We start from the raw sequence: 13,482 nt of genomic DNA on the forward strand, positions 1-13,482 counted from the left end.
TTCGTGATGTCATCGTTAATTTGATGTGCTTTTTATCTGGATGTGATGATAAAAGTGAGATATTGGCTGTTAGTTATTAAAGTTTCACGCAGACCTGTAACATTAGTAGACACAAGAAGCGAAACCTGAATCAAAAAGCATAACATAAAATGTGAAAATTTAGGGCATTTTTTAAGTAATAACTTGGTAGAGAATAAATATTGTACTGGAAAAGGTCATTACAATTACTAGACGTATACTGATTGATTCATATTTCAAAAAGCATAACATAAAATGCGAAAATTTAGGGCATTTTTTTAAGTAATAACTTCGTAGAGAATAAATATCGTACAGGAAAAGGTCAATATTACAATTACTAGAGGTATACTGAATGATTCATATTACATTCTCTATTTACCTTATTACAATAATATTCTTTTGGGTTAAAACTATAATATTATTTTCACCATGTACAACATAAGAATATCATTCATTATACATACAATTAAAAGGGAACATACTTATGAATAGTAACCGACTGAGCCGGATTCCATCGATCCAAGTTCATAATAGAATGAACAACCGAGACATACGAATTGGAATGACCGATTTACATGTTCAATTTAAGGAATATCCCGTTAATACCCTCTCTGCCTAACTTGCGTCGACAGCTCCTACTCACCCTCCCGTCAATACCCTCTCTGCCTACCTTGCATAGGCTGAAACAGTGGCCCCATTTTGATTTGTGGCATAGATCTTGTTTTTCAGTTCGTATTCCCTTGGTGCGCTCTCTTTCCCAAATCGTTCATGAAGATTAGACCACATCTCTGTAGCGGTGTATGCGTATTAGACATTGTCCCTTATTTCCCTTTCCATGATGGTGGTAAGCCACCCTTTAATCATCACACGATCAACTCTCATCCATGGCATGTAATCCTTGGATGTCTTTTCTGGTTTTTCAATAGACCCGGCGATGAAGCTAATCTTATCTTAGGCGAATAAGAAATTCTCCATCTTACGTGCCCAATCCGCATAGTTTTTGTCCGACAATGCGTCATTGACCAACATTCACTACTAGAAAAACAGCCTTTTACGACGCTCATTGCGCGTCGTAAAAGGCTCAGACGACGCGCAAATGCGCGTCAAGGAAGGTCCTGTCATAAAGAGAGACGACGCGCATTTACGACGTGCAATTACGACGCGCGTTTACGACACGCAATGCGTATCAAGGAAGGCCCTATCATAAAGGAAGACGACACGCATTCGCGTGTCGTAACCTTACGACGCGCGTGTTAATGACACGCAATGCGTATCATTAAAACCCCTGTCAAGAAAGGCCGTGTCATAAATGAAGATGACACACATTTTTGCGTATCGTAAACTTAAATGTTTAAAAAAAATATTTATTTATTTATTAAATTTTAAATTAAATTTGCTTTTACTGTCTCATAATAGAAATAAAATACCATATAAAAAATACAATTCATTTCATAAAATTTAATGTCATACAATTCTATTTCTTACAATAAATAAACTTGCATTCATCTAATCTACTCTATGTTTCATACTAACAATTGAAACGAAGAATGCAACACTTGCGTGCATTTGCAGCATCTTATCTCTTTCAGCTTGAGCTTTCTTTTCCTCCTCTAACTCCAGAGCTATTCGTTTTCATCAACCCTGTAAACACAACAGAAAATCACTTGTCATTTTCATTCTGCTTTAGAAATGTCAGCAGTGAAGTTAATGGATTATGAAGAAGAAAACTTTGTTCCAATAAATTTAGCAACTTCACTAAACTTTTCTTCACTTGGGAACTTCAGAATAGATGGTCTAAACCCACGTATATCAAAATTTAATGTCATCATAATGTAAGGAGCTGCAACATGAATTAACTTCATTTTAGTTTATGTCGCAAAAATAAGGAGCGAGGATAGGTTATTCACCCAAATTCATGGCAAGACAGCTGGTGAAAAGGAAATGCGAGAAAGTAGTCACGATGAACAAATGCTTGATCTTCCGCAGGTCCATGCCAACTAACTTCATTGGTCACTTTCAAATGGCCTAGATCAATTTCCAAGAAACTGCATCCATGAAAGAAACGCCGAGAAACCATTTTCAAATGATGTTTATGCAAAGAACCTTCAATAAGTAATTATAGCATCCCCATACAAACAACTAACTAAATGAGAATGACATGCACCTTTAAAACAAGTGCCATTGTTGCTATTGAAACACTCTTCTGGACAATATTTATAGTAGAAACTATATACATATCCTTATCTATTTATAGTAGAACTATATACAACCACTCTAGTTCTCTGTACACATTAACACAACACATTTTTTTATTTTTAAATATTGTTATTTAAAAAAAAAGTAAACATTTCACCTAAAAAATTATACTATAAGGATAAAAAACCAAACCTGGATGTTGTAAACCTTTCTGGATATAACTCCGGTGACCAGGTTGAGAACTCCAGGAGCATTATTGACAAGAATGTTCACAGTGTGAGACTTATGACCAGTTAACTGTTTTATTAATATTAAATCTGAGTTATATATATCCCATAAACTATTTACTAAATAATGATTGATAAGACATTAATGAAAAATGAGAAATTGACGCATATCTTACATCTTCTTCATAAAGCACACCCCAATGGGGGTCAAGGACTTGATTCATTGAGAACCTATTGTAGTACTCCACAGGATAAACATCTCACTACATTCAAACAAATATATCACAACTCAAATTAATAAAATTAAGAAGAAATTATCACAAATAGAAACCTGCAAAGAATTAAAGAATATACCCCTGAAACCGCACTCAAGATCTCATCAACCGTGTGACTTATAACTCAGAAAATGCAGTGAACCTATTAATTGTTATGTTACCACATAAACAAAAAAATGTTTCAGAACACAACAAGGGCAAAATGGGAAAATTAAGAAATTATGAGGAAAATGGTTGGAGAAAGATGTAAACATGCTTACTAAAATAAATGATTAATAATTAAGTGAAGCAAGCAAAGTAAGAAGAAATAGGTAAATAGGGAAGGAACTTGAAATTACTCTTAGAATGCTTACAAGGAGAGAATTCTAAAGGCTTTAAGTAGTAAAAAGAAAGGGTGGGGCTATAGAACAATCACAGTTTCCTTATAGTGAACTTAGGTTATTTATAATTATAATGGCAAGAATTGATGGATGTGGGGTAGATTGAACTTAATTTTCAACAAAGGGTAAATAGGTCATTTAACTTAACCTTTAAAGACTCAAGATTCTTGTAACTCATGATAGGGTCGGGAGAAAGACACAGCTAACCCACAGGTTCAACCTTGACTCTCTAGTTGAACAATTTTACTTCTCCAAGTGGCTTTTGTTGAAACATTGGGACAAGAGCATCTTTTGTTGAAGATTGTTGGCCAACACTTGTTTAGCCCATTGGTTTTGTGTTTGAGAGTACTGAGTTAACCCGGGGTGGACCGGGTGGGTTCGGGTTGAGCCATAACGTGACCCATGTGGGATACTAGTTAGGTGAAGACTAGAGGTGTTTGATAAAGGGGAGAGATTAAGGTCTAAAAAGGGCATTTGGGAATGGGAATGGGAATGCGAACTATGATGTGGCGAGGGGAGACTGTTGTGGGCCCCAGGTGAAAATGAAGGGAGAGATGAGGTTGGTGTGAGTATGGGTTCTGTGAAGAATTAGTGTTTCTCTGTAGGGTATGATGAAGCTCTGTATAAGGGTTTAGGGTCTAAAGGGAGATGAGATTGTGAAGACCATCTTCTGCTTCCATGGCTGCTTTCTGTGTCTGAGATGTGTTGGTCTAGCCACTCTAGTAGGTCTACTGAAGCTGATGAACCTGAAAATATGTATATTTTTTTATAGAAGAACATGAACAAAGTTACAAAAGCAATGAAGATCAAAAGTATTTCTTGAATAGATTTGATATAGATACTTACTTTCTCTTGAAATAGATACTGATCCTCGATCACCAATAACTCCACGATGTCTAGGTCCGCTTACTGATCTGTTTAGCTGTTTAACAAAACAAGAAATTTAGTTAATTTGGCTCAAAAAATGCACAACTTTATTGTGAAAAACTGAAATCAAAACTATACTTTTGAAAATATAGTTGACAGATCATCTAAATCCAATAGAGATCTTGCACCTGGCTCCTGTGGAAAAAGAAGATGTAAGATTTAGAAAGATGAGATATTTTATCACTGCAGGTTTAGGGATTTGAATTTGCATGAAATTAATTGAAACTATTGTAACGACTTTAGATGTCTAAAATGTGAAGTGATGAATGCATAATATCTCAAGCGTTTAGATTTATGAACAATAAATGAAGATAAATATGGAGTGAAGTGAAAACAGAAGATGCACAATGTACATTATACCTCTTCTCTGTCAAATAAATGGCATTCATCATCAGGAACTCCAGTTGAAGGATTATCTTCATCTTCTTCTAACCACCTAAACTCAATTTTCTCAGTAGTAGGTCGACCAAAAAAAAGCATACTGTGAAGCATCAAAGAGTTTATCATCTGCACAATAATGAAAGAATCAGGCATAAAAAACAAAATCTTGAAACAACAGAAATAATAAGAAAGAACAACGACACTTGTAGACAATAAAACCAATGATAATTTGTTTTATTGCTCGATGAACTTCTTTGGTTTTCTTCCTCTGGTAAAAATGGTAACATGTTCGACATCCAGATATCGAAATATGAACTTGTGTGGGGTGTACGTACTAGTAAATCATTCAAATAAAAGATTCCTTCATCGGAGATATCACCTCAATCACACAAGAGAGAGAGAGAGAGAGAGAGAGAGAAAGAAAGAGAGAACCTTGATCTAAGGGAAGAGGCCATGGTAGCCACGAGATTTGAGAAAAATGTATGCGACATCCTTAGAACCATGAGTATCAGGAGCAGAAGAAGTGCTTCCAACGCAAAATTAGTTATGGCCACCGGAGGAGGAAATCATGATTCAAACTTGTATGGTTTTTCTGGTTAGGGTTTACAGAAGAGAAGAGAAGATGATTCAAAATCGAAATTAGAGGGATGAATAAAGGAGAAATAAGAACCTGGATCTTATCTTCGACATTATCGACGATCTCGACGTTGCTTTCAACATCGAGTGGGAGATATAATGGTTCCAGTGGGTAGAAGTAAGTGATCCTTGATCGATGTCCTCCCTTTCTCTCGAACGCCTTTTGTATCCCACAGATATTCCTTTATAACGGAGGTGAAGGGAACGCACCAAGAAACCCCTATGAGAGAGAAAGCAATAGCCGATTTGAAGCAACCAACAAATGAAATTGAAACGTTGAGGCGCTACACTCCTTTTTTTGTTCGTGTCACCACACATCAACATAGAGAAATCGAGAACCCCTGTGGGTTTGATCTGTTCAGAAGACGGGATCAGGGATTTGGTGATATTGCAATTTTGTTGCGTGAGAAAAGAGGATTTGTGATGATATTAGGGTTTTTTTGGGTATTAGAGTGACAGAGTAGAGAAAGAGAGAGAGTGAGAGAGAGAGAGAGAGAGGAAAAATGGAAATAAGATAGAGGATAACAATGGCGGCCTTTCAAACTTTTGGGATTTTCGTTTCCCCCCAGCTGCAAAAAAAAAAAAAGAGAACGCGCCTTTCATTCAAAAAATATAAAGCGACATTTCTAGACGACGCCCATTTTTAAATAAGTGCCCTCCGTGTTTTTAATTTTTTTTCTTGGACATTAATCTTAGGGCACGCACAAAAAGCGTGACCTCTATCCTTCAAAAGTTTGAAGAGATGACATTATTTTTAGAGCGCCCACTTTTGCGTATCGTAAATCACCGCGTGTCATTGTTTGCGCGTCATTAAAGGCTGTTTTTCTAGTAGTGATTTGTCTAGGATGATCGGAAGGATGAAGGTAATATCGTGAGTTGTAATCAACGACATTGCTACCGCTGTCTTGTGGTGTTTCTGCCTTGTCGGCCATGTGTTTTTTCGGAGCACTAGGATCACTGCTCTGATACCATTACAAATTCATGATAAGAATTGATATTGATTATCTTTATTCAAAATTACAAGGAGAAAAAGGGGCAACAATATATTGAAACGAGAAAGCAATAAAACAAGAGAAATCCACTAAAACATAAGATAAATATGGACAGGATATGGGTCAAATATAAGAAAACCAATAACACCGCAAAACAAACCTCTAGCAGTCCGAAGGGAGAGGAGAAAACGAAACCTTCCTCTGGAATTCGAACCACTCGACTAATTAATCTAATTCAGAAGGAAGAAATCGAAAGAAAAAGTACATGATGTGTAGAAGCGATGGAGGAAACTATTGGTATACGAAGGCGGTGGAGTAGAAAGCTGATAAGTTTGAAGGTTTTAGCCAAAGCGAATGAATAGTATTGTTCATAAGTTGCAATGTGTTTTCATAGTGTGTATAATAACTAGAAACTTAATTTCCACACCATCTAATTTATTTTTAAAATTATTTATTCATATTTATTTTTAAATGGAATAACTTTGAAAATTAATAAATTTCCATTTATATCAACGTGATTTTTTTTTTAGAAAAAGCAAATATCATTAAAAGGGGCACTCTCATAGCAAGGAGCTACAAAGAGACCAAGTACAAACATGAAAAGGAAACAGGAACAAAAGAGCAAACATAAAAATTAAGATGAAAAATGAGTGAAAGGCGAAACGCTCCATTCAACCCAATTTCCACAACTAATGCCACCTCGATGCTTGCACCATATGTATGAGAGCGAAATTATATTATCAGCGATTTTTGTAGGATTTACACCAATATGTTTGAAAATCTTGTCATTCCTAGATAGCCAAATGTTCCAAACAAGGCAATAGAACACCATGATTAAGATCTCCTTTTTCCTAGGACAGTTTCCCGAAGTAGTCGCGAAGTCAATGAATTTTCTAACACTTGAGAGCATAATGTCATCCAAACCACACCATTTGAATATCCAATGTTGCACCACTTTAGAATAGCCACAAGTAATGAGCAAATGATCATTCGTTTCAGTTTCTATGTTACAGATAGAGCATAGGGTGCTGGAGGTATTTATCCCCCTTACAGCCAAGGTTTCAGCCACCGGTATTCTACCTAACACCGACCTCCATATGAAACATCGCACCTTCAGAGGAATTATCTTTGACCACCAAATTGCCGCCCCTTTAAAAGGATTCAATTTAGACTCCAATAATTTCCTCATTGAATTCACAGTATATTCACCACTAGGATTAAGAGAAAAACTTAACCCAAATTTGGATATTTGCTCGGTATTCAGGTTACCAATATCCATATATAGCTATAGCAGTTCACTTAATTCTTCTGAACTAGCTGGTTCAAATCTCCACATCCATGAAAAGCCATTGCCATAAATTCTATCTCCCAATAAACAATTTTTAACTATTTTGATTGAATATAAGTGAGGGAATTTGAGGTGAAATGAATGAATTGGTTTCATGGGCAAAGCAGCAAAAGAAAAAGTTGTTTCTATTCAAGGTCGACTTTGAAAAAGCTTTTGATTCAATTAACTGGGGATATTTGGACTGTGTAATGGATCAAATGAATTTCGAGTGTAAATGGAGAAAATGGATTTCAAGTTGTCTATCCTCTGCAAAAGCTTTTGTCTTGGTAAATGGCTCTCCAACCGACGAATTTCAAATATCTAAAGGGGTTCGTCAAGGTGATCCTCTGTCACGGTTCCTCTTTATCTTGGCCATTGGGGGACTGAATATCGCTATAAAGAGTGCATGTGAAAAATCACTACTACGTGGGGTCAAATTACCTAGAGGTGGCCCCTCAGTTTCACACCTTTTTTATGTTGATGATGTGATATTCGCTGGGGAATGGGACTGTAATTGCATGAAAAACTTATCTCGTATCCTGAAATGTTTTCATATTTGTTCAGGGCTAAAAGTGTACTTCTTCAAATCATGTTTATTTGGTGTGGGAGTATCAAAGACAACATTGTCTGATACTGTTCAGGTTCTTGGTTGTTTACATGGAGAATTTCCATTTTCTTATCTGGGGGGTCCCGGTTGGTGCCAACATGGCTCTGAAGAAGAATTGGAAGCCTGTTCTAGATAAAATATCTTCTAAATTATCAAGTTGGAAGGCCACTTCGTTGTCGTTTGGTGGCCGCCTCACCCTCATTAAATATGTCCTGGACAGCCTCCCTACATATTACATGTCTCTCTTTAAAGCTCCCGTGGGAATCATTGAGCAGCTTGATAAGATCAGAAGGAGATTCTTATGGGGAGGCAGTGAGCTTAAAAAGAAAATTCACTGGGTTAAGTGGTCTAAAGTTATTGCGCCAAAATCGGAAGGGGGTTTAGGTGTTGGTTCGTTATTCGCTCAAAACATTGCCCTGTTAATCAAATGGTGGTGGAGAATTATGAATGACAAAGGAAGTTTATGGAAATGTGTTATCGCGAGCATTCACAATTTGTACAACAAACCGGCATCGTATATCGCGAGAAAAACACCAAATGGAGTATGGTGCAATATTTCCAAGGCTGTTAGAGCTCTTGATAGTCTGCATATGGATTGTAAGGATATTTTTTCCCTTACCCCAGTTCGGATGTCAACATCTTATTCTGGAAAGATTCTTGGTGCAGTAGCATTCCATATCAACGTGATCAAATGGATATATATTTTAGTTTTTTTTTATTGGGAATGACATTTTTATATTTCCTAATTGTATTTATATGATTCTTTTTTTGTTCAGTCCTTTAATATTATAAATACCACCACGTTCATTCAACAAAGCATTCATCTTCTTTAATTACTTACTTATCCACTTTTACAATGGCTGTTATCATATCCGAACTTGAGGTCACTTCTACTCTTCCTGCTAATAAACTTTTCAAGGTCTATGGAGACTTTGACACTACAAGAAAAAAGGGTATTAGCGGCGACAAAAATCGCCGCTATTGCTCACCAAAGTCGCCGCTAATACCTTTACGGGCGACACATCGCCGCTATTAAGTCGCCGCTACTGCCTTGTTGCTATTGCTCAAAAAGTCGCTGATAATGCTACATGTCGCCGCTAATGATAATGTCGCCGCTAATGCTACCTGTCGCCGCTATTGCATTTTTTAATTTTTTTTAAAAAACAGTCATTCTCGGCTATCCAAAAACCCATACATAATAACGTTAAATACAGAAAAAACTGATACGTTAAATGCAGAAAAACGATTTCATAACATCCATGTTTTATAATACCATACATACACCAAAATAAATAACAAAATTCTTATAAATTTATGTCATAGTACAATCTCTAATAAAATATAAAACTAATACGATATGTTATCATCCCCGCCACTGTTGTTCCATCTTATAAGCTCCACAGTTGACTTCGGATCGTTGGACATTGATCGAAGATTCTCCAACTACATAGTAAATAACAACATATAAACTTGTAAGTTAAACTATTAACTTAAACCAAACTAAAAATTAAAAAATGATCAGAAAACTAACAATTACTAATTTATCTATATATCAACAAATATCAAATTAACAAACCAACTAAGTAACATTAACCTTCTAAATTAAACCAACAATCAAACTAATAATTACCAAATGATCTGCAAATACACATTATATAGGAACTATTATAGTAATTTACATTAAATACCATTTCAATAATAACGTCCTACTTGTTTTTTTGTTTATTTTTTCCATTATGACATTTTAGTTTACACATTGTATACAAATACAATCCAAATTGCATATAAATACATACTTGTTTTTTGTTTATTTTTTCCATTATGACATTTTAGTTTACACATTGTATACAAATACAATCCAAATTGCATATAAATACATACATACATACATTATACACATATATACATGCTTTTTATCAAGGTTGTAAATATCGCTTAACGTTAGCTAATCGGTGGACTGCAGTTAAGAGATTAATCGGCTAGGTGGAGATTAATCGGGGACCATTAATTGCTAATTTGTTGAATTTTAAAAAATTAAATATGACTATTATTAGGGGTGAGCAAAAACCGAACCGACTAAAGAAAAACCGACAAAACCGCAATAAACCGCAACCGAAAACCGAAACCGATGCAAAAACCAATGGTGCGGATTTAATTTTTGCAAAAACCGAAGGTCAACGGTGCGGTGCGGTTTCTATCCTAAAAACCGGTCCACCAAAACCGAACCGCACCGCAAGCGTGTATAGTAATAAATCAATCAATGTATATTATATACATGCTATTTAAAATAGTTATAAACGATAATATATTTATTATATGTTTATTTTGTGTTTGTATAAGACTATATGGGGTGCAAATGAAACGTTCTATTGTTAGCTATACCTACTAATCGATTACATGTAATAAGCTTGTAACAAATTAAGTCAAAATCAACCAACCTTTAATTATTAATTAGTTTGTGAGAGTGGTCACAAGTTGTATTTTAAGCGACTTACAATTTTTGATTATGTAATTTTGTTTTGAGCTGAAAATAAATGTATTAAAAAAAAACAGCACAATACAAGCTTATATGCACATGGTTTTCAGTTCTTACAGTTTTAAAAAATCGCACCAAAAAACATAAAAAAGAACTGCACCAAATTCTTAACACGGTTTAAAAACCGAAACCGCATTTAAAAACCGTAAAACCGAACCATTGCAAAACCGCACCCAACGGTTTTAAGAATGCAAAAACCGCACCATGCAGTTTGCGGTTCGGTTTGGTCTGAAAACCGCATCAAACCGCACCATGCTCACCCCTAACTATTATCATATAAAAGTTCATAAATACCACTAATATATAATAATATAGGCTAATATGATTAATAAAAGACTAATCATACCTTAAATAGTTTCTATTAAGATATAACTTCTTCGAAGTGTTAAAATTTCATTGGGTTCTACTGCTTCACTCATTGTGTATGCATGAATTAATCGCTAGGAGCCTTCTACTCGGTCGAGTTGCGCCTAGGGATTAATCGGAGATTAATCAGGACCTAGTCGAGATTTTTACAACATTGCTTTTTATACATATTAAACAACCATCAACACACTCCAAATTGCACATAAATACACACATACATACATCATACACACACACACATACATATATATATATATATATATATATATATATATATATATATATATATATATATATATATATACATACTTTTTATACACATAAAACAACCATGAACATAATCCAAATTGCATACAAATACATACATTATATACATATACACGTATTTTTTATACACGCACATATATGAAATACACACAATTTTCACACACATATATGAAATACACACAATTTTCACACACATATATATGAAATACACACACATATAACATATTTCACATACATATATGAAATACGCACACACATATACAAAATACACACACAAATGCACATATATAAAACAAATTACAAAAAATGCACATGTGGTTTTCAAAACTTTTCCCTCTTTCAACTGGTGGTGGTAGTCTTCAGTGTTGCAACAGTGGTAGTGGTAATTGCTGTCGGTGACAGCAACAACCGATGGTAATGGTGGTGACCGGAGAAGAAAAGAGCTTTTTTGAAAACAAAAATGCAACTAATCACAAAGTCTTATGAAAATCGACATTAAAATGGAAAGAAAGGAAGAGATGAGGAAGGAAACATGAACCCGAGAGAAGAAAATTGACAGCAACAACAATGTCGGTGGCCAGAGACGGGAAGTTTTCGGTGGCCGGCGATATCTCTTCTACTATATATTGTTAAATGAGGGAGAATCGTTGGAGGAAGGGAGAATCGTCGGAGCAGATGATCGAGAAATGGAACAAAATGAGAGAAGATCGCAGCAGAAAGAGGAAGCAAGCGGTTGTAATCTGCGTCGACCTTTAGCGGCGACACCCAATAGCGGCGACAAAAGAATCAATACCGGCGAAATCCAATCTTTAGCGGTGACATACGTAGAGGGAAAAGAAGGCGCGTTTTTTTTACCTTTAGCGGCGACAATTTAGGTCTTTAGCAGTGACATATTGTCGCTGGTATTGGTTTTGTGTGTTTCACGAGTTTCTCAGTCATTGGATTAGCAAAATGATCGAACGGTTAACGTTCACCAGAACGTGAAAACGCGGATTCAGGTAAGTAAGAATTACCGGTGACACCGATAGCGGCGACAAAACCTTTAGCGACGACTCTTTGATTTGTCGCTGCTAAAGGTCTCGTCGACGCTAATAGTGTCGCCGGTAATGGTTGTATTTCTTGTATCCTCAAACTTTCAAATCTATCAATATTATCGAAGGTGATGGCGGTGTTGGAAGCATTATAAGCATTACCTTCGGTGATGGTAAGTATTACGTTGATAAAAAAAAAAACATCTTTGTATTTAATATGATTCATGTACTCTTTGGATCGTATAAAAAATATCAGTAGTTTTCTCACAAATGGTTCCCTAATGTTTGGTGTAATATACGTGTGTAGGTTTTCGGTACAAAAATTCCAAGCATAGAGTCGATGCCATACACATAAGCAATCTTAGCGTCAGCTACACGATCTTTGAAGGTGACGCCTTGTTAGGTATTATTGTCTCAGTCACTCATCATGTTAAGTTCCAACCTTCTGTTGATGGTGGATCTGTGTACAAGCACACGACCGAGTTTAATTGCAACCCTGATGCCCAACTACCTGATGGTATTCTTAACTTTCTCAAAGAAGCATTCAAGAACACCTTTAAGGCAATAGAGGCCTATGCAATCGCACATCCCGAAGCTTACTAGTTCTTCTCGAGTAACTATGGTTTTCAATTTCATTATTGTGTGCTAAAATGGAAATGATTTGATGCTCGTTTTTTCCACTTTTTTTCACCTTAATAAATGGATACTTGTCTACTTTAGTCATTTGTGATATCATCGTTAATTTGATGTGTTTTTTATCTGGATGCGATGATAAAAATTAGATATTGGCTATTAGTTATTAAAGTTTCACGCATACCTGTAACATTAATAGACACAAGAAGCGAACCTGAATCAAAAAGCATAACATAAAATGCGAAAATTTAGGGCATTTTTTTAAGTAATAACTTGATAGAGAATAAATATTGTACTGGAAAAGGTCATTACTATTACTAGACGTATGCTGATTGATTCATATTACATTCGGTATTCAGCGTTAATCGTACTTCGTCCTAAAATAATTTATTCGTAAATAAACATTTTGTAAATTGTTAGTCTAATTTCGACATCAAAAATGTTGTCCATAGTTGGCACGGCGGGGACATCCATTGATGGATGCCCACTAAGGATCGATGTTGGAAAGGCCCGACCGAACATTTCTCATCTTCAAGGGTTCATTTTTCATGGTTTGTTTCCGATTACCAACTCAAACATATTGTGTTGGATGGTGTTAGTAATAGATGGCTCTTTGTGACAATTTCTGAGCAACTACGAACCGGAATATTTACAACATATTTGTTTATCAACAAGTAATCAAC

At 35.5% G+C, this 13,482-nt stretch overlaps 1 protein-coding gene across 1 annotated transcript; it reads left to right on the forward strand.

The window, feature by feature from the left end:
* Positions 1–8,822: 8,822 nt before the first annotated feature.
* On the forward strand, positions 8,823–12,849 carry LOC111914135 (root allergen protein). Its single transcript, XM_023909880.3, has 3 exons — positions 8,823–8,919; positions 12,256–12,339; positions 12,474–12,849. Exons 1-3 carry the CDS (start codon positions 8,823–8,825, stop codon positions 12,767–12,769), a joined length of 477 nt encoding a protein of 158 aa, XP_023765648.1. The 3' UTR covers positions 12,770–12,849.
* The last annotated feature ends 633 nt before the right edge of the window (positions 12,850–13,482 follow it).

This window comes from Lactuca sativa, chromosome 6 (genome assembly GCF_002870075.4).
Source record: "Lactuca sativa cultivar Salinas chromosome 6, Lsat_Salinas_v11, whole genome shotgun sequence".
NCBI lineage: Eukaryota > Viridiplantae > Streptophyta > Magnoliopsida > Asterales > Asteraceae > Lactuca > Lactuca sativa.